Raw genomic sequence first — 23455 nt, forward strand, 5'->3', positions numbered from 1 at the left:
CATATTTTAAATCCTAGCTTAGAGTTAAACTTTTCAATTATTAGTGGGTGTTCCTATAATTTATTTTTACTTTTTTACAAAGTTCTTGTATTTTTATTTTAACGCATTTTTAACTCCCTTTGGTAGTTCCTTAGAATGCTGAAATAGGATGTCATTAACCCATGAATTAAGAAATAACTTACCCTATTTATTTACTTTCTTTATTCTGTCAATATTCGGCAATGTAACCGAACTATTCAGCCGAATACGAACATTGAAAAACTTGCCGCATATGCCGAATACCGAATATTTACATAATATTCGGCCCATATCTAGTTTGTATATTTGGATCACGTCTCCGATTTTAATAGAAATTGGTAGGCTTAGAGTCCATGATGCTGAGCAAGATCCACTATAGGTTCCCAAAATGTCCCAAGTATGTAGTTAGTAAAATGTACCGAAAATGTATAGAAATCTGGTAACTAAAAAGGAAGGTTTCATACAAACTACCTAGGACATTTCGGAAAGCCTAGTGGATCTTGTTCAGCATCATGGACTCTATCAGTCTACCAATTTTTATCAATATCGGAGACGTGATCCAAATGTACAAACTTTTCGGGAATTGCTGAGGTTTACTTTTCCGTCACGTTTGTACGCTATAGATAGAGTATAGCAATATACGTATTCTAAAAAGTTCACTCGGCTCGGGTTGCAGATCTTTACGCCAACATTACTATAATGTTTTCACATTCCTTATCATCACGTTCGTTCGGTAAATTTCACGGTTTTAATAAGAGAGAGATAAGCCCGTAGTAACCAATACACTCGTTTATTTATCTGATACCTTTGGCCGGTACTGACTGAGCTGTAAGTATACGGATCATATAGATATCCAGGGCATGTAGACAAGAGTTTTATCGTTTATATTACGATCAAAAATGGCATAATAGGTACAATTTTCGTGAGATTCACCCGATGTCGTTACGTGTCCTAATAACAATATTCTGTGCTAAAACGTCAACGTCGTTGTGTTAAATGCCATGGAAATTAGGAGCGTATCGAACTATTGTGATAATGACAAGTGACAATTATAGTTAACCTTAGTAACGGTTGTCTTTTATAAGTAATACCTGTAACTAAAGGAAATTAGTATCTTCCTTCTTGGAATTACAACCAGGTAGGGCTAAAAGAATAATAAATCTTGATCTATTGAATGATATATATTATTAATTATACTTGTTGGTAAAAACTTCTTGTTTTTAATTACTCCGGTCATTATTGTTTATGTTTGTTTAATACAATATATTTTTAAGTATGCATAACTCTACAACCGACTTTGATGATTAAAGATTTTCTTTATGACTAACTACGAAATTAAGAAAGGGAATAAGGAAAAGGGTAGGTAGTTGTGAGTATGAATTTTAGAGTATTCACCATCCTCCTTGCGTTACCCCTGCATTTGTCACGAGCATGAATTTAAAGGTATAATTATTTTAAATCGATATCGTAATTAAAAGGTGTGTGTGTTGTTTTGGACTGTATGTCCACTTGACACTAAAATACCAGAAATAGTGCTTGTCTTTCAAAGTTTTACATAGTAGCATTATAGTGTCTAAGTGTGTAGATTGTTCATCGTGTCATTCACTAAGACTCGTGCCTTAATTAGTATTATTATTAGGCTTGTGTCGTTCACGAACTATGAACTGTTAGCAATAAAATCCCATCAATGACCGAAATGAACTGAATCTTTCCGTGCTCTGAGAATCGGTCTTTGCTCATTTAGTTCAGTATAGGATTGGCGAGCGCGAGCGGTTTGGATCGAGAATGAGTGTGTGACTGCGCCGACCGAGAGCGAGAGCTACTTAGCAGAGCAACACAAAAACGTCAAAAAACGTCAAAAACGACAAGTCGGTTACTTACAACCTTTCGGTCCGGAATGTTATTATCTGTGGACTATTCGTATAATTTGACACTATTCGGTCCCATTCGTTCTGATCTTTCCGACCGCAGTGGTCGCTGGTCTGGCTGAACTAAATGAGCATAAGACCTAAAAGAGCGAACTAGTTCGTGGGAGCGATTGAACGAGATCGGAGCGCTCCGATCAACGAACGAAACGGCACAAGCCTAATTATTATGCCATGAAATGTTTAATATATCTGTCGATTCGCGTCGCATGTTATCAGAAATGACATGATGTGTATTGTACACATATTTATGTACGAAGTTTTAGTTTTCCTTACAGAGGCTTCCTTATTATTCTCATAACAGTGGTTCAACTAATAATTTCTACATTTTTTTTTTATGAAATAGGCAGCAAACGAGAAGACGAGCCGCCTGATGGTAAGCAGTCATCGCCGCCCATGGACATAAGCAACATCATGGGAGCCACTTATGCGTTGCCGACCTTTGAGAACCCTAAATACCTGCTTCTTGAAGAACCCCATGTCATAGCGCAAAGGAAACACCTCAGAAGGAAGCTCATTCCACAGCTTGCACGTTCTGGGCAAAAACGAGCGGGAGGCCCGTTTGTTCTTGGTTTGCCACGTGTCGAGACACAGACACATTATACTAATGTGAATATTTTAATGTATCACCTTGAATATCTTTTTGAAACTATTTATTCTCGTACATGAATAACATGAAACGGAACTGTTTAGCATAGGTATAGTTACGATTTATTTTAAATTATGAATGAAAAATTGTCAGTTTCTTATTGCTCTTTGCCTATTGTTATAACAATGTAAGTTTGTAATTTTTTCTATGCTTGGATATTATATGGAATATTGAAGACATGTGCACAAGTACAAATAATATAATGCTCTACCTAAAGTTCAGCAAGCAGATGGAAGTTAATGAAAGACAGAGTCTGAGCAGGAAGAGTCATGAAATGTAAAGGATTCAATAAATTATACATATTATATCTTAATAATTATGTTCCTATCCCAGTTAGCTAAAGTAATATAAATGTGTGCGTAAAGAAATTGCATCCGTGCCTTTCTCTTTCAATGTTATAATATATACACTTTGGTGCGTAAGTGTGTATAGCCAATATTCGGACAATCGTCTAATTGGTCACTTAAAGTGGTATGGCAACTGGCCCCACGGCATGGTCTAAATTTATCCACCACGTGCGTGGACCGAATGCGGGGACATTGTGCGATTTGTGCGGTCGACATACCGAATGGGGTCAAGTACCCTGTCTAGACGCGAATCGATCACCGAATTCACTTCATAAATTTTGCCAGGAAACTGTTAACTGTACTCAAGGTTCTACAAAATAGTAATATGCTAAGATATTTTATTTTGCATTAACAAATACATGTAATACAATTCTGAGATTGTTCTTGCTTTAAGTATATTTCTGAGGCACAAAGCATGACTTAACGACGAAACAAGCCACTAAAGAGAAAGTTAACTAACCTAAGGACGCTGTAAACAAATGAAAATCTCACAATCAATCCATTTGACGACATAACACGGTTCTCGGAAATTTTCTTATCGCGAAAAACCCACGGAAAATTGTGCAATATGGAACTTACGTTTTCATCGGTTTTCCTCTCGAACTTCTGAAGGCTCTTGATGGATAGCAGCAAGGCGACTACATTTGAATAGACACTGTTAAAGGGCTTTCGTGCGAACTACAATGAGCCCAGGAGAAAACGACCGCTCGGTGTTACATCGAACTGACGTATGAGGTATGAGACGCGGGCGCCGGCGCGGCGGCGGGGAGCGCACGCGCTCGTTCGTGGCCTCAGCACGACACAGAGACATTCCCTTTGCTGATATTATAGCAAGAACTGAGAGCCACCAAGTTACTGGGGGCCAAGTTACACTGGATCTCCTGTAAACTCCACCCGTAGTCCCGTACCTACCTACTAGAGCCAGGCCAGGCATCACTGCTGTAAAATCGGTGAGCAAAAGAGCTCCAAAATTTTCAACCATTATTGTTTCTTCTATTCAGCTACCGTGATGATGATTTTTATGTAAAATAAAATAGCACTGGAATGAAAATTAAATCTTGAGACGTTTTTTCATTTCTTTTTTAAAAATTACTGGGTGTGAAGAAATACAGGACAGTAGATAAAATGGGCTTAGCACTACTATGTCTGGTAGAGTTATAAAAGCCTTACTGGCAATACTGGCTTGGCTGTCGTGGTCACAGTGACAGGACCCTTCTGAGTTCTAGCCATAGATTTAGAATTATTAATCATTCATGGGGGTACTGTCGGCACGGCTGGTCGACACCACAGGGGACCCCAGGGCTGGCGCGTACCTCTCTCAACGTATCTCACTTGCGATACAAAGAGGTAACGCCGCCAGTGTCATGGGGTCCATGCCGCAAGCCGACCTACTGGAAGGGGTATTTTCCTTATAACTGGGTTATTACTATAGGTACTTAGGTAAGTATTTTTATATTTATATAGGTATAGTTTGTTATGTAGTTTTTACTTATTTTTAGATTTAACTTTAGTTTTAATGTTATGTTTAATCTTTTATGTTATGTTTATTATTAAACTAGATTGTGGAATCACATTTTTGCCATACTAAATTGAACCTTATCACTGAGATAGAAAGGTGATCGTATCAGACTAGCGAAAACGGTCCACATGAGAGGGCATTGTTTGGGCTGGTGTCCCTCTCGCACGTGTGGCCAGTGTTAATGAGGTTACCATAGTAGTAGTATTTTTATCTGTATATTACCTGACTTTATAACTTCTTATATTATTTTAGTGTTATATTCAAACTAGGGTTTCGATATATTTCAAAGAATTGGATAATAATTAATTATTTTGATGCCAATAAATCAAAGATTTGTATAATTAAAAAATATGTTCAAATGGGTATTAGTAGATTTAGTAGTAACTTTGAAAATTGACTGGTATCCCCAATGTATGACAGTGATGACGTCACTGAATAATGTTGACATTGTCAGTAAGTGCGAGATGACACCAGCCCAAACAATGACCTCTCATGTGGACACACTTTTTGACCTAACTACTCATTCTGGTTTAACTGTAATTCTGTGGTTCTAGCTCTAGCCCTTTTAGAGTGGTGACACCGCGGGCATTATAGACATGGCGTTGCGGATTTTGAATCCTTTCGTCTAGATTAGAGATGGGCCGAATATTCGGTATTCGGAAAATTCGGCAAGTTTTTCAATGCTCGTATTCGGCCGAATAGTTCGGTCATATTGCCGAATATTTACCGAATAAACGAAGTAAATAAATAACGTAAGTTGTTACACGTAAATTACGTGTAATTCATCAGATAATGACACCCTATTTCAGCATTCTAAGGAACGGGAATTAAAAATGTGTTAAAATATAAAATACCTCTACAATAATTTTGTAAAAAAGTAATAATAACGTTTCTTAAGAAACAAAAACCAAAATTTTCTTATGCACTAAATTATAGGAACATTAAGAGCCTTAGTAAGATAATGTATACCCATTACCAATCATTGAAACGTTTTTAAGCCAGAATTTAAAAATTATAAAATATACATACCGGCCCATCTCTATATTATAGTCTAGATTAATAATGTGGTGCAATAGTTTCACAGCAGTACCTTTGTAATGTATTGTATTATTATTAGTAATAGTAGCAAACACTTGCACAGAACAAATTACAAGTACAGTGAACAATAAAATTATAATGGTTATGTACAAAGGCGAGCTTATCCCTTATACACCGTGTTTCCGGTATCACTCAAAACCTCAGACACCCCAACTGATTTTTATTTTTTTAAACGTATCTAGAATGTTCATTTTTTAATCTGATGATTATTATTTGTTTAAATTGAATTTTTAATTTTCTGTGTAGCTCTACTCGGCTTTTAACTCTACACTCAATAAAATAATTGCTAGCTACCATCATAAGCCTTCAAACTGTTTAATTGTGTACGTTACTGCAACGACACAAGGTTTACCAATAGACAGCTATGGCAATGTAAAGCACTTTAACCTGTCTCACAGTAAACTTCAAATTGGACAGGTGACTCAGTAAGCAAATTTAAACCTAAAATTCAAAATGACAAGGTTGTCATTAGGTACGAGTTCAGTTTGTTATGACTTATGATAAACTTTAAATTTAAACTGACGCACAACGTCTATTTCGTAGCAGAAAAAAAATCGTCCAAGTAACCAGCCAGTATTAATACCCTTAAATACTGAAAAAGGTATACAACCTCTAACAATATGATATGCACAATGTTGTATTACGAATTTGTAGAATGGGCACGTAAACAATAACTAATAATAATACAAATTAAAACAAAAAATATTACCCCCATCAAGATATACCTCAATCGATTCTACTCTCGATTCTGAACAAACAGTTTTCAGGTTTTTAGTGTTAAGTGAAACACGGTGTATATTTAATGTTTATCGTACAAAAAGAAAATACTTATAGTACAAAAGGCGGACTTAAAGCTAAATAGCATTCTCTACCAGTCAACCTTGAGTATGTGGTATGTATATGTAGAATAAAGCTCAACGCGGTACACGACGTGTTTTAAACTAAATTTAGAAGTTCTTTTAAGTATAAATATTATAATAGATATTACCTATATGTCGAAGTCTAGTGGAAGGTCATTTTGTCGCTTATAATGTTAATAATAAAAACACTTACGTGAAGCGACAAAGTGACACTTTTTACTTATTTCAACTTTCAAATTATTTCATAATTCATGAATTACCTACCTAGTAACAAGAAAAGTGATTTGTTATCATACGTATTATTTCCGAAGAAAACCCTTTCCGCACTACATCTGTACCGCTAACTAACTAATTTTATTTCATAGCTTATGTAGTAAACTGTAATAATTAATATTACGATTCTACCACAAAGGTGCCATCTGTGTAAACAATACGTTAACTAGCTCACTGTATGCGAAGCCGAATCATCGTCACTTAACTCCCTGCGCATTTCCCCGCGGTCTCCGGAAGGTGGCGCTAGCTGATGCATTTGTATTTGTAGCAGGGAGTAACAAATAACGATCAAGGACTCTTTATAAAATTATAAATATCAAAGTCATGTTCGCCACATGTGATTTTTTTTTTTTTTATTATAAATGGGCTTACTCTTGACCACAGACTAGCCAAAGGCAAAGACGTGGCCTACGATGGAGTGAGCTCGCCCAGTAGATGCCTGTTCACTCCTGATTTGAAGGTTGCCGGGTTATATGAGCTCGGAAATATAGCCGCCGGCAAGGAATTCCACTCCTTGGCAGTGCGCATAAGAAAAGAAGAAGCAAAGCGCTTCGTGCGGATTCGTGGAATATCCACCAAATTATTAAATTAATCTATCTTGAATGTTATGTCATGTATTTACCGAATACCATTCAAAGTTTAGCCCTACTCCTTTGTCCTTAAAATTACTTGCTTTAACGGTTTTTACACCAAAATCAATAATAAGTAATTGAATGTTTAGAAAGGTCTTCCCAGATATCGTAATAATTTATTACATTTTATTTACAAAATTAGGCTAATTGCTCTGGCGGTCACGAAAGGAATGAATTTATTTTTAGCAAGCAGATAGTAGGTAGTACCCCCAAAAATACCAAATGATTGCCGTACACTCGGGATTTCATTAACAAGTCCATTAAATTATACATTACAAGCCTGGGGAAGAATATTGTGCTTAAACTGGACACGATGAGCTACGTACGAGAGTTTAACAGTTTATGTCAAATGGTCTTGGTTTTTTGTTTTGGATTTTTAATTTAGGAATCAACGAATAATTTGTAATATTTAATTACTGTATTATGTACCTAGTTAATGACTGTCGATTATGTTATGACATCAGTTATTTTTTTTAAATTAAGTCACGCTCACGTCTAAATCAATTTGGAGGGACTTTGAATAAGTAAATATTTTTATTGGTCCATAAATAATACATTTTACATGTAACTACAATAGTACATTAGTATCGTACGACGTTTTTCAGTACAGATGAGCCTCCGAAGTTTCGACCTGGCATATAATGAACCACTTCTCGCACTTGTGCGTAAAAAAAACACCATCTGTACTGAAAAGAATATTTAGTGACCGTATATTATCTAGTACCTAACAAAGGTCATATTTTCGCTGAAAAGCGATCTCTTCCAGACAACTGGGTGGCGGGAAAAGCAGAAATAAATCAAAAGTAAACATGCAGTGAAGGATATTAAGCTATTTTCCTTTTTTTTCTCCGTCATGGCTTTTACTCCTCGCTAATTTAAGCAAGGTGAATTCTGCCAAAGTCGAGGTGAAGACTTTTGACTTTTTTAAACGAGAGTGTTCGGTGAAATTTTTATATAATTTTTGGGAGGATAGGTTGGGAACCTAAAATGAAAAAAAAGAAAACAATGTTATGGACGACACAGACTGTTATGTTACATGACACATATTATGACACTGTACCAACATTAGTGAAAAAGAGCGGGAAGCGGATGATAATTTGTTAAAGCAAAGCAACATAACTATTTTCCTTATATAAGCGTATAGATAAAATAGACAGATATATAGACTTTGCGTTTATAGATACAATTACTAAGTTGATACTTATTAAGGATTTCAATCCAATTGTATGAATATCTTATAAAGCAACTTTCATACTTCGTCCGTGTTTCCGTATGGGACCCATTTTAATCCATTAATAAATTAAAATCTTTGAGAGTCGGCTAATATTGCGTTACACCCGCCCCCTACTTTAAGTTATAAATTGATAAAGGTTATGATCAAATCTGCGTATTCTCCATTATAGAACTTTATAACCACTTTATAACGTACATTTAATTTAATTTAAATTCGTACACGTGTTTAAGTACCAAAAAAACTTGAGTACCTATTGTAAGATTTGTAAGTGATAGGTTATGATGTCAGGAAGTAATTTCCCACTTTACAATTTAGAATATAATGGTAATTTTTATCAATATAATATTATGATGTTTTTCTAATGCATGGCCTTCTATAACTAAAACTTAATGAATGATAATATTTATAATATGTTAGAAGCAAATTTCATAGGTTTGTTGTTAAGTTATATTGTTTCTGTAAATTTGTTATTTATTTTTTAATTTATTTTAATGTAATTTTGACGATTCGAAAGAGGTTGTAAAATCCTACTTGAATAAACGATATTTTATCTATTTTTATCTTATCTTCAAATTCCTGCAACTTACACATACAGATGTTTAAGTATGGGACTACAGTACTGCCCAAGCCACGTAGCGCTCTATCTCAAAACCAAATTATTTTGAAAATGGAACTATCATCTATTATTTTGACGACCGGTCTGGCGTCTGGCGCAGTCGGCAGTGACCCTGCCTGCTGCGCCGCGGTCCCGGGTTCGAATCCCGGTAAGGGCATTTATTTATGTGATGAGCACAGATATTTGTTCCTGAGTCATGGATGTTTTCTATGTATTATATAAGTATTTATATATTATATATATCGTTGTCTGAGTACCCACAACACAAGCCTTCTTGAGCTTACCGTGGGCCTCAGCCAATCTGTGTAAGAATGTCCTATAATATTTATTTTATTTATTTATTTTTATTTATTATCTATGGGCTTGACTGTTTAATTGTACTTTTTTGAACAAATAAATAATTTTTGATTTTGATTGATTTTGATTTTTTGACTGTGGCAGTGTAGATGTAAAAGGCGCAAAACTTCAGAAGCCAGAAAAACATCATCGTCATTTGAACTTCTGCAAAATTTTCGATAGTTACAATATCCCAAAATACCAAAGCATCTCTTCTAGATTTCTAGTAGTCGATATTTATTATTTTCCACATTATCCCATTCCCCATATTACCCCAGTGCACAAGGAACAAACAACAATTTTCATTACTCAACGCCTGAAACACAAATATCATTGTAATATAATAAAATAAACAACCCAGACGTCAGTCCATCATAATTAGAGACATCTATGACATTCAGAACGTATTTTCATTTCTCGTTCTCTAGCCAAACAAATCAAACCGTTGACGCTCTGTAGCGAACGAATACACAACTGACTTTAAGCTAGGAACACACTACGCGGACGTCCGTCGTAAATCGACCGCGGACGGGAATCTGGACAAGGGAAATACACATAACCGTGCAAACTATCGGTCGACGGACGCGGACGTGGCCTTGAGCGCACGGACGTCCGATCGAAATCTGGCTCTCTGGATGTTTTGTTCCGTGCACACTGATAGGTCGCGGTCGCGGTCGTTTTACGACGGACGTCCGCGTAGTATGTTCCTAGCTTTATCGTGTCAATAAGCCTGCGATACACACACAAACTAGACCCCGTAGCCGAATGGCATTTCTGCGACGCAAAACGCCATCGAAACTCCGCAGAAAGGTAGTCTGGCTCTGTCGCGCCAATACGCAAGAGCGATAGAGACAGATAGCTACGAAAGAGATATTATCGTGAGCGTTTCGTGAGCGTTTGGGCATTAGGCTACGCACACTGTAGCTTGCACAACTGCCATGTCAGACTTTTATGCCAGCCCTTCTGTCGGTAATTTTGTACGCGGCTGGCGTGCCAGTTGTGCTACAGGCTACAGGCGTGTGTATCGTAGGCCACACGGACGAACGATAGAGAGAGGTAACTAAGGATATGCTACGGAGCTTTAAGGATTGTAGCTTTGGCTAGAGGACCTGATGTGACAAAGGTATTTTAGCGACGCGTGGGTTTAAAAGATAAGCCTCAAGAATTTCGTTCCCTTACAATTAATTAAATTACATGCTTACATAAAAGGGATATTTCTTTGTGAACGCGACACACAGGTCTAGAGGTACTTCCAAGTATTGTTTCCTTTTGTTTGAAATTGTATTGAATTGTAGGATTGGGTTAACTATGACCTTCATTACATTTAACAATCTCGTAAAAGGTGATTCAACTGTCAAATACGTACAGTCAACCAATTGGAACCCTAAGCCACTCTATAACCATGTCAAAATAACAAACAATAAGAGATTTCTTACAATCTGATTTATAACGTCACTACGACATAGTTCTACAGTGGCCTAGGGTTCCAATTGGTTGCCTGTAGGGTAAGTTGTTGATCAATGAAATATATTACTAAACCTTCCTATCCGTGGCGTTTATTAGCTATGAATATTGCGTCAAAACAATGCGTCAAGAAGAAAGAGAAACAATTTCGTTGGCTATCGTATACCATTCAGGGCGGTCTAGCACAACTGGCACTCTCGTCCGTGAGTCCTTTGACGACCGGTCTGGCGCAGTCGGTAGTGACCCTGCCTGCTACGCCGCGGTGCCGGGTTCGAATCCCGGTAAGGGCATTTATTTGTGTGATGAGCACAGATATTTGTTCCTGAGTCATGGATGTTTTCTACGTATATAAGTATTTATATATTATATATATCGTTGTCCGAGTACCCACAACACACGCCTTCTTGAGCTTACCGTGGGCCTCAGTCAATCTGTGTAAGAATGTCCTATAATATTTATTTATATTTATACCTGAAGTCGCGCTTGATGTATCGACTCGCGCGCGACAGCGCAACTTGTGCTAAACCGCCTGCACGGGTAGCATGGTCGCGCGATAGACGATAAAATATCAGGGTGGCTAGCCGAATGGCACAATCGCTCACGAAACGCTCACGAAACGAAGCGCTAGTAGATATCTATCTCTATCGCGCTTGCGTATTGGCGCGACAGAGCCAGCGGCGTATCGCTTTCGTTTGGCGTCGGAGAAATGCCATTCGGCTACGGGGCCAGGCCGTCCCTATCGCACTATTAGTAAGTGCGATAGGAACGGCCAGATGTTTTATCATTTATCGCGCGACCATAATTGCCTGCCTGGTTTTCTGCTTATCTTACGCAGTCTCTGTACGAGCTCTTTCGATCTAGCAGAAAATAATAACTCAAACAAAAAATCGCTCTCCGCTTACACGCTCTCACTTATACTCATAGCCTACTCGTTAAGCATGCCACAATTCCAATTCTAAGAAGGATATTTTCACGAAATTGGTCCAATTTACCTGTTATTGTATAAAGACACACGTTCCACCCTTTTTTGAATGAGATCTATTGATTCCCTGAATGATTGCTTTGAGTTGACCGTGGGAGTGACTCCTAGGGTTAATCCGTCATATACAAAGAGATCGGAAATACGGAGCGGAAAGGACGTTGTCAGCAATCTATTTTGATATTATGTATTGTTTGTATTTTGTGGGTTAGCAGTGATTGACCTTTAGGAGATCAAAGGAACTACATAAGAAATTCCTATTCCGTATCATTTGCCTTCAGAATCATCATAAGTATACCTAAGATTAAATCAAGTTATCAATTATCATAGTGTAGGTACATACAGTTAATTCACCTTTACTTGTCCAATCATGTAAACAAACACTGATCGAAAACATTATCTCACTTTTCTCTAGAATTACACATTAATCATCACTTAAAATGTTATTATTATATACTTACTTAAAGAAACTTACAAAGTAGGTATTGAAATCAATAAAAAAACCACTGAAAAATATCATTTTTAAACAGATATTCATCAATAATTGCAATTACGTACAGATGACATTAAAAACTCCTGACATTATGAAGTCTAGGCCTAGAATCGTAATGTTGGGATGACAACTTATCATTATGAACGATCGATATTAACATTTCAGTTTGTATAGCTTGGCTTAACTACAATTATTTATCAATTTTTTTAACCGACTTCTTTACGTTTTAATATCAATAAATATTTTAATATTCTTTTATATTTTAATGTTCTTTTTTGTATTAATGTTAAATGAATACTGAAGTTAAGTTAAGTTTAAGTCTTAGTATAAGTTAGTTAATTAGTTCCGATCACAATGCTGTCCCATAAAACTACTGGAATTGTGTTAGGAGGCTATAAGTAAGATTTTATAACTTGTCTGTAAATATTATTGGCCTGTATCTGTTTTTTTCCCCAATAAAGAAAAATAAAATAAAATAAAAACTAGCCTCACAGGATTGTTGCAAATGTGACGAAAACGAATTAAATTTAACTTTTAACATAGACACTCGTATTGTGTGACGTAAAATTGAAAATCTTCTGATGATAATACAGTAATTGTCTTTGACCATATTTGACGTTTTGATTATTTAAATGATTGGACAAGTAAAGATGAATTCACTGTATGTTAAGACATATATACCTAGCACGTTTGATGTAAGCGTACCTACCAAAATTATCTGTCCCAGGGTAAATAAGGTCGGACTCAGAAACCTGCCCACACCCAGCAAACATTCTAAGTGCTTTTACCCATGCTCTAGAATATATTACTAATTTAGGTAAAAATTACATCATACGCACCACATAAATTCACATCTCGTACATTTATACTTCTGGGTAAAAATATAGAGCCATTGAAACGTAAATTTCCCTTCATCAAAGCACCATAAGGTCACAAACTTAAAGGTTGATTATGAGCAAAATATAAGGTAAAATTAACTTCGAAACTCGACCAATTGTTCATATTTACTTGTACGTCCATATTAGGTGTATATGCGACGTAATTTTTTCTTAAACTGGGGACCTTTAGTTTATCGATTTAAGTCGCTTTTGCTACCAATTTCGTAGTAAATATTACCTTCTTGAGAGACCAAATTTAGACCATAAAGTTATAAATACTTGTAAGGTACTAATATTACCATAAGGTTTCATTTAGATTTACCTAATAGTCAAATTAACCCTAAAAAATAACCAATAAGTCGACGTTTGCGAGGCGACCTCAGATCAAGTTATTTTTACTCACAAATAAGTCATTTCTCCGTGAAATAGGACGTATATACTCCATAGTTATTTCGGTTTTTTTAAATCAAAAGTTGTGTTGTGTTAACAATGGCCAAAGAGAAAAAAAAATATAGACATTCCAGTAGTTATTATAGGAAGATTAAGAAGGCTAAGGCTAAGGCTAATTATAAGGACGTTCAGAGTGAAACATCAGAAGAAATAAATTGTGAATTGGCTTCTACATCCGGTTTTCAAGGAGTATCTACTTTGTGTGTTTCTTTCTTCTGATCCTGATACCACACACACAAGCAAGGATTTTTTGCCATCTGATAATATAGATGAGAAGAGCGACGATGAAGAAATCTGTTCAAACAAGGAATCAGAAAATGAAGATTCTGGAGATGAGTATGTGACAAATAAAGATTATTTAAATATGAAACTTGTGGAAGACCTAAGAGAATGGACAGTACAGCACAAACCCACCAAGTCATCTTTAAACGACTTGTTAGCTGTACTGAGTAAATATGGTTTTAAATTGCCTAAAGACGGGCGAGCTCTACTGAAGACTGACGATGTCTTTATAGAGCCAATGGGCCAAGGAAAGTTTTGGTACCAAGGCGTAAGCAATTGCTTAAAAAAATCTTTATCGGATATGGATTTAAATGCAATATCCAGTATTGAACTAATGTTCAACGTAGATGGCATGTCGTTGTTTTTCATTTTTGTCATGAGACCACCTGGAGTCTGCTTTGAAATGAAATGAAATGAAATATTTATTTTCCAAGTAGGCATATTACAATGCGCTTATGAACGTCAAATAAAACTACGCCGGCTCTAACCCTACGCCTCAGCCTCGAGAAGATTTCAGTCCCCCCTCAGTTGGAGGAGGGTATGCACTATGGGACCGGCAAGAAACTCGGCGGGCCACTTCTTTTCAAAACATTACATCTTATAATTAACATGCATTAAAAAAACAAGATACAATTTAATAAGCAAAAGTATTCATAAAAAAAAAAATATATTAACACAAGAAATTATACAAAGTACAAAGCTATTATGATTATTAATAAGAGATGTTAGAGATATATAGAGTCTCTAAGTGTCAAAGTACATCTAAAAAAAATTATACATGAAGAAAAAAATTAATCAACACATTAAAAAAGAGCTTTACTACGTTTTCCAAAGATTGAAACGCGAACTTCCTTTGGAAGTCTGCCGTTCTTGATATTCCGGTCCAAGACATTTTTGTCATTAAATCCCTGGTCATAATTTGTTCCGCCATTTTTTTGCCAAGAATATCTCCTCTTCCTTGACCATCAGCCCCTACAAAAGAACTGAAATGCTTTACCTAAAAAGAAAAAAACTTATTAGTGGGTAGTAGTTACATACAGCGACTCATATTATACACGGTGGAACATGAGGAACCCGAAAGATTTTAACTAGGCATTTCTGGGCAGCTGGGTCGAGCGCTGGCAGTGCAAATCGCCGCGTCAAAATACAGGAAACAGTGTGAATTTCACGAAAGTTATTCTAGAAAACTATTAAAAACTAAGTGCATGGTCGTAGAAAAAGTATTGTATGCAACGGTGTTTAACTGAGTCAAAAAATACTCGTGGCGTCTTTATTAACAATTTTCGGCTTCGCCTCAAATTGTTACCCACGCCACTCGTCTTTTTTGACCTCCTTTAAACTCCGGTTGCATAAAATACTATTACAATGGGGTAACATTTTAGTCCTAAAATGTGATTAGGAATGCGCTGATAAAATTATTATATATTATAAAATAAAGCGTTTTGATAGCATAGCGTTAGCGGAGCGCATTGATAGCGGTGCGCCGGACGGACGCTGGCGTTGCGCCCAGCGGACGCCCGCGTTCCTCCGGCGCACCGCTATCAATGCGCTCCGCTAACGCTCCGCCTACGGTCTCAAAACGCGCATGTGTGGCCGAGCTTTTACGGAAACGTACGAACGTGTCATGCTATTTCAGTCAGTCTCAGTACGAGATGTACTGACATTGACTGCACTAGCATGACAAATACGAAAGTTTCCAGAAAAATGCGAAGAAAACCCTTCTCGCACTACATCTGTATATATATATATATATATATATATATATATATATATATATATAGGTTGTCGGTTGTTATATATTGTCGGTAGGGATATTAGAATGTGTTTAACATACAGGTAGTACAGACTGCAGACGCCGAAGAAACAAGGATTTGCTTGTTTTGTAGCAGCATATACACAAACAGAGCTGCTTTTCTCAAACTTGCAATGAAATAATATTATTATTAGACTTATGTTAACCGGGATATAGACCGTGATTACCTTTATGTTTTTTGTTAATACATATGTCTAATGAAAATAACCGTAAAAAGATGGAAAAATTTACGCTTCCGGCGGGACTTGAACCCGCACCCTCGCATTTCGTGCAGTGCTCTTAACCAATTGAGCTACGGAAGCCGCGCCGGACCTCGCAAATTTCACCTAATCTTGAGCGTTGCGAGGGTTTCAAGGCACGAAGGCCCCTTGTAAAACAAATAACTATTAATCTTCTCTTCAAGAAGTTTTTTGATTTATAAATTATTAAATTACAACGGGACTTAATCGCGTAAAACTTACGTTTATTTTTTTTATTATTATTTTATTATTATTTAATAAGCAGGCAGGCAGTTAAAGAACTGATATAGCCTGTATCCAGTGATCATTGTGACAGTAATCATAGCCTAGTTGTAGATGTGATGTGCTTGTCTAGTCTATTTTTAAACTGATTCACATTTTGTGCTGAGACCACGTCTTCTGGGAGTTTGTTCCAAGATCTCACTACTCGATTGCTCAAAAAGTATTTATAAGGGTTACTGTGAGATCTATCTCTCTCTAGCTTTAAGAGGTGACCTCTCAAACGAGTGTTGTTATTACGCTTGAATATCTCTTGAAATTCCTTGAGGTCGTAATGTCCAGTTAGTATTTTGAATGTCTCTATTAAATCCCCACGTTCTCTGCGGTCTTTTAGAGTAGTGAGCTTTAGTTCTTTTAGCCTTTCCTCATATGGCTTGTTTTTAAGTTGTCTTGGCAGTTTAGTGAAGCTACGTTGGACTTTCTCTAGCATATTGATTAACCATTCTTTAGACCAGCTTGCTATGGCATCTAGATCACTTTGTAGTTGGTTATAGTCAACAAATGGGTTAGAAAATATCTTAGTATCATCCGCAAAAGTACTAATACTGCACTTGATGCGCTGTGGAAGGTCAACTGTGTACAGTATGTAAAGCACCGGGCCTAGGACTGAACCTTGTGGTACTCCACTTTTAATTTAGATATGGAGAAATTACAGGTAAATTTATTTAAACTAACACGATTTACACTCATAATTTTAGTAAAAGTAAGTGTTTACGCGATTAAGTCCCGTTTAGTTCTAAAATTATAGGTAAACTAGCTTTTACCCGCGGCTTCGCCCGCGTAATAAAAGTATTCATTAAGATTTTCATTTGGATCAGTAGGGACCGTAGGTTTCTCTGTAGGTATATTTATCTGCGATTATTTCGATTGCACATAATGTACTTTTGCTTGCAATGATTGTAGAAATATTACACATCGACCACAGCGTAGGTAATTCTATATACGCTGGGGAAACCTTTATAAACATCCCACATAGCCCGTATTTAGACACTATGATCGGTGGGTAAAAAGTACTTTTTTCTATTATCCCTTACAATTTTTTACATTTTGCTTATACTTATCGCAAACGTTATCTTCAAGCAAGCAAACAACGATCGTCTTAGAGCACATTGATTGTAAGAGACCGCCGACCGATTATCCGTATCCCTCTAACGATACCCATATTATCCGTATCCGTATCGCTATCGCTATCGCTATCACTATCGCTATCCCTATCGCTAACGCTATCGCTATCGCTACCCCTATCGCTATCCCTATCCCTATCGCTATCCCTATCGCTATCCCTATCGCTATCCCTATCGCTATCCCTATCGCTATCCCTATCCCTATCCCTATCCCTTATCAAGATGTTTAATGATATAACACTTTAAGTTCTCGCGCTTTGTACACATATTTAAAGTCACATACAGGTCGAACGCGATTAATTAACATTATTTTTACCTTTTTCCCCAACGTTTCGGCCAGGTTGCACTGGCCGTGGTCGCGGAATCCTGACGTCCCAGCAAAATGTCACCGGCGATGTAAACAACACAAAACTACCCGATATTAATTTATATAAATGTTCGGGGTAGACAAATAAAAGTAATCTACCCGCTTTTAGTTAATGTTTATTTCCCACCATGTTTATTTTAAAGGTAAAAATAATGTTAATTAATCGCGTTCGACCTGTATGTGACTTTAAATATATGTTTAATGATTTCTTATCAAGTGCTAAAATATAAAGTTTCATGGTTTTATCATTTAAAATTAAGAAATCCCATACAAACTTTCAACCTCTTTTGCAACCCCTTCATCCCTTTTTTTCGAAATAAAAAGTAGCCTATGTTCTGCCTCAGGGTCTAAAGATTATCTGTTCCAAATTTCATCAAAATCGGTTGCGAGGTTTAAGCGGGAAAGCGTAACAGACAGACAGACAGACAGACAGACAGACAGAGTTACTTTCGCATTTATAATATTAGTATGGATTACAGTACTTACTCAGACTCTGCGTCGGTGTCCGAATTTTGGAAGGCTTTCTCCCATTCCAACGCCTCTTGATATGTACTGATGCCGCATTTCTTTGGAACACACTTGTACTTCGTCCAGTGTGGTTCCGGATAACTTTCCGCATCTTTCAGTAGCCGGCTCACCATCGTAGGAGGCCACGACAGAACGCCGTTCTCCTCCCATGCTGAAGGGCAAAGCGTTATTTCCAGTCCCCTTCGGGACGGGGTGGCCACTATCTTATATGACATATTGCAATAATAAAAACCTAAAACCAAAATTGGAGTCAATTAAAAATAAATATTTATGTAATTTTATTACATACACGCGTGAAGCGCGTTGATATGTTTTAAACTAAGCAAACATTCATCAAATCAGGTATTATGTTGATCCCTAAAAACACCCGAAAACGTTTCAAAATCAATTGTCACATATAACTTACCTATTGGGAAACCACTATGCGTAATATTTATCTTTGGCACGTCTAATCGTTAGCACGCAACCTACGTCCGCGCTGTCAAACAAAATACTGTCTTGCGACACGATGGTCGAAGCATTAGTCATGATGGCGGTCGTTTTGACCTTGTATGGTTACTCGACACCATTAGGTCGTAGAATTAAGTGTATATTACGTAAAATTGACTTAAATACCATTACGTCGTATTTTTAGGTATATTTAACTTCTTAGTCGAGCCGACATTTTGTTTTCTTACAATCAGACGGTGTTATTGTAAATTGCATATTATAGGTATGTTGTAATACTAAAACGATAACATTTAACGGTGTTTTTATTGTCATTTATATGATAAAAATATATATAGTTAAGTTAATATAATTACAAACACCGAACACAAAATTACCAAACCTATTTACAAGCAATACATACTATTTATGAGCTTTAAAATAAGTAATACTTAAGTATTTCGAAAGCCCATCAGTACTTTTGAATAAAAACCTAACATACTGCACGAGAAATTTTTCAGCGCACAAGATTTCATCGTATAATTCCTGCGTAATCGACCTAAATAGGTAATTAGTTTACGTAAAGTAATGGCCGCCATTCTCGTTGCAAAACTCAAGTTAGATTTTTAGCCAGACATTTTTTGTGAGCGAAAAGAAAATACTCTCGTAATATGTTTGTCTCTTTCTTTGCATAATACCTCGTAAAAAAATAACCTTTTTTAGTAATTTAATGGTAAAAACCACGTTGAAATAACGTTGAAAAATGGTAAGTCTTACCAATTTAGTACATTACAACCCATGGCACGTCGTGTCGACGTCGATTCCACGTCGCAAGAATCACCTAAGTGGCGACCATTAGGTCGCAATTACTTAAATTACGTGGAGTCGACGTAGCCGGCACGTGCTTTTTTTCCCCACTTTGGTCGACTCCACGTGGATTCGAGGTCGATTCGAGGTAACTCATTTTGGTCACTGTCAGATTTGCGACCTATAATAGGTAGTTTTATCGATATTTTTACCTAAAATGTTTGCTGGGCAGAAGATTTGGGCGACCACTTTTGTCCTCAAAAGTTCTCTATCGACTATTTCATGGTATTTGACGGCGAAGTATTTTCTGATCGTGTACTTTATTAGTTTTATTACCGATTGTTTTCAGCTAAAATGCCCAGAAGCCAACCAACAACACTTGAAGCTTCAAAATGGTCCCAAAATTTCATTTCCTATTATGTAGGTATCAGGTAAAGTATAATTCTGTTTGCCGCCGGACTATAAACAATAAGCTTTTATATAGAAATTGAAATGCCTTCTCCTGATTGGTTTTGTTTTATGATTAAACTTTAATTTAATATTTTAGACATTTATAAAGTAAATCCTCGAAATGAAACAGACTAACGTTTCCTTTGCCGTTTGGGGATCGTTTTGAATATTTGAAATAATTCAAAGATTCAAAGAAGAGGTACTTAAAATGTAATTTATTTTCTGGAAAATGGTGTAATCTTCCCAAAGTTCTGACAACGTCATTCAAGGGCAACTCCATGAATCTGTAACAAAGAAATATTAATTTTAATTAACACTGATTATTCTCTCTCCCGGGGGAAAAGGCTGTTATTTTTATTCATTTCTGGACTTAAAACTCTGGTTTCTAACATATCGGTGCCGTCATATATCGCTTTTTGTTAAATAAAATGTTTTCGTTTTCATACATACTTAAGGAATTAATAAGAGTAAGATAACCTTAAGAATATCATAAAAATTAGTGTTTAGTATCTAATCTAACGGCACAAGTAAAAAACATAAAAAAATTATAACGTTAGCAAGTAGTAAAGGTTTTCATTCACTTGTTCAGCCATTAAATTTAGTTTTTTTAATTCAAGAGTTAAAAGACACTGGTTACTTATAGAAATGATTTAAGCTTTAAGCGCCGGAAGCGTAAAAATTTTTCCATTTTTTCCTTTAATATAAAAATGTTTAGAATCGTTAGCAGACGTTTCTGCTTAATAAAAATTGATTTAAGCTTGACCTAAATAATATTCCCATGAGAGGGCTTTCATGTGAAAATTAGTGAAATCGCAAGCGAGAGCTTAATCATACCGTGTGTGATACTGATATCAAATGAAAGGTCTTTTGCAATTAGTTTACAAATATCTTTTTCTACTTAGTCTAACAAATAATCCTTAATCCTCCCGAGTACCAATTACGATTTTGGACAAATGCTACTAGAAAATTCACAAATTGCGTACAAGACGATACAATTGCGAACAAAAATTGTACGGTGCGAACTTCAAGTACAATATGATCAACAAAGCAGAATATCTGGACATAGTCTAGCCACTATTATTTGTAAAAAATAAAGTTTAGGATGTGTATGGCGGCCATTTAGAGAACCTGGCATGGCGTTTACGCTAACTTCGACTTTGATGTTGATCTATCATACAGTGTTTATATCGATCTGAATTATGAGAAAATGTCTAGAAGTGGTAATAATTGTGACGGTGAAGGCTAGTTTTCAAAAAATTGCCAAAAATACATATGAAAATAATTTGGACGTGTTGTGTAGATTTTCAAAGAAACTGTCACTTAATTTTAGGTAATTTCTGAAAAAAAAATGTCTTAGCCTCGTTTATACTATTCTTCAAAACCTAAATAAAAAAAAACCGGCCAAGTGCGAGTCGGGCTCGCGCACAAAGGGTTCCGTAGCAGCAAATATAATAACCTATCTCAAAAACTATAAGAGATACTTTGATCAAACCAAAAATCGTTGAAAGAGTTAATTAGCATGCATCACCTCTATTTTTTTTAGAATTTTATACCCCGTAGTTATAAAAATAGAGGGGGGGGGACATACTTTTTACGACTTTGAGAGCTGATATCTCAAAAACCGTTCACTTTAAGAAAAATGTTTTTTAGAAAACTTTATATCATTTTAAAAGACCTTTCCATTGATACCCCACACGGGTATGTACATCGAAAAAAAATTTTCATCCCTCAGTTACATGTATGGGGGGCCCCACCCCCAATTCTTTTTTTTTACTATTTAGTGTCATAATTTTGTAGCGGTTCATACAACACATATTCCCATCAAATTTCATCACTGTAGTACTTATAGTTTCCGAGTAAATCGGCTGTGACAGACGGACAGACGGACAGACGGACAGACGGACAGACGGACATGACGAAACTATAAGGGTTCCGTTTTTGCCATTTTGGCTACGGAACCCTAAAAACCGGTCAAGTGCGAGTCGGACTCGCCCACCGAGGGTTCCGTACAAACTTTCAAACTCCCCAGTTAAAATATTCTCATGTTTTCACATAACTCTAACGACTTGACTAGAAGACAAAAGTATAGGTACTAATGAGCATTATTGTGTATAGCGCCATCTCTCGGTGAATTCGCTAACTAATTTCCGCGACCATAGTATGTTGGTTTTTCAGGGATTATTTTTTGTAATGTTAACCGATTTAAACAATTTTTACTTTATTGGAAAGAAGATAATTTAAGTAATATCTCGTATTAATTTGAAGTAATATATACATCCGCAAAGGTGGGTAAATTAAAAGTAAAAATCTGAAAAGTTTTATGTGAATTAAAAAAAAAGTTTTCAAGATACAAACACGATTATATTTTTCCTGTAATATTTAGCATAAAATCAATGTTTCTTAAAATTTTCATAATTTTTCGTTGGTAAACTTCGGAGATAAGGGGGGGAACGGTATTTTTTTTTACATTTTCCTTCAAAATTTTTTTTTCCACAACAAAAAAAATATAAAAAATAGTTTATTTACGTTCAATTTGAGCTCTTTCTAACGATACCCCACTTGACCTAGTAACTTGAAATTTACAGTTTGCCCCCCTTTCATTTTGGCCATTTTCTACAATTAAAATTAATAAATTTAAAAAAATTAAACCTTCTATTTGTAGAGGTTCACAATGTTCACAACTATTCCAAATTTCAAGTTGATAGCATTAGTAGTTCTCGAGATATTTAGGAATGTGACAGACGGACAGACAGACGGACAGAGTCGCACCATAAGGGTTCCTGTTGTACCTTTTTGGTACGGAACCCTAAAAATATGGTCTGAGAAGATTACAGGCTATACGTATTATAAATTTATCAGTTTTCAAAGTATCAGTATTCAGTATTCAAAATTGTTCAAATTTTATAAACAAGATCGACTCACTCAGCTCTACAAGCGGGTTTTCCTAAACGTGCATCATAGAAAAATTCATTTTTAAAAATCCAGTCTGATAAGAATCAAGATAATAATAAGGCGTCCGGTTTTTTATCCATAGCCCAGTATTTATTCCATCACTTTCATCAAAATAGACCAGTTCATTTTAGATTCCATTAACTCTCAAATAGTCCTTACACCCTGGCGGGTGTTGCCTCTGCGTGTGTCCCATGATACGGGCAAGGGCAACATCCGCTCGGTGTACCCCTTACATTTCATTAAAGTGTCGAAAGGGCCTCTACGCGTTGGCTTCGGCCCCGCGCACGCCTCCCAAAGGTCCGGAATACCATTGTTCCGTGATGGGAAAGATGTCCTACCTAATTTAAACTTGAATTGAATATATCTATTAGATAACGGAAAGTGTAGTATTTGATCGACTAAAATTATCAATTTCTT

At 36.2% G+C, this 23455-nt stretch overlaps 2 protein-coding genes and 1 non-coding gene across 4 annotated transcripts in view; all 3 read right to left on the reverse strand.

Moving 5' to 3' along the window:
• LOC125230284 (putative phospholipase B-like lamina ancestor) overlaps positions 1-3680 on the reverse strand; it is a 41057-nt gene extending 37377 nt beyond the window's left edge. For both annotated transcript variants that reach the window (XM_048135400.1, XM_048135401.1), the window contains exon 1: positions 3519-3680. The gene's annotated coding sequence lies outside the window, so the exon portion shown is untranslated. The remainder of the gene's footprint in view (positions 1-3518) is intronic.
• A 12416-nt stretch (positions 3681-16096) lies between these two features.
• Trnaf-gaa lies at positions 16097-16168 on the reverse strand. Its single transcript has one exon. It is a non-coding gene; the product is annotated as a tRNA-Phe (tRNA).
• A 4111-nt stretch (positions 16169-20279) lies between these two features.
• The window catches only part of LOC125230510 (nanos homolog 3-like), a 41523-nt gene continuing 38347 nt past the window's right edge, over positions 20280-23455 (reverse strand). The window contains exon 6 of the mRNA XM_048135685.1: positions 20280-20370. Within this exon, the coding sequence (XP_047991642.1) occupies positions 20351-20370 (20 nt within the window). The 3' untranslated portion in view covers positions 20280-20350. The remainder of the gene's footprint in view (positions 20371-23455) is intronic.

This window comes from Leguminivora glycinivorella, chromosome 10 (assembly GCF_023078275.1).
Source record: "Leguminivora glycinivorella isolate SPB_JAAS2020 chromosome 10, LegGlyc_1.1, whole genome shotgun sequence".
NCBI classification, from domain to species: domain Eukaryota; kingdom Metazoa; phylum Arthropoda; class Insecta; order Lepidoptera; family Tortricidae; genus Leguminivora; species Leguminivora glycinivorella.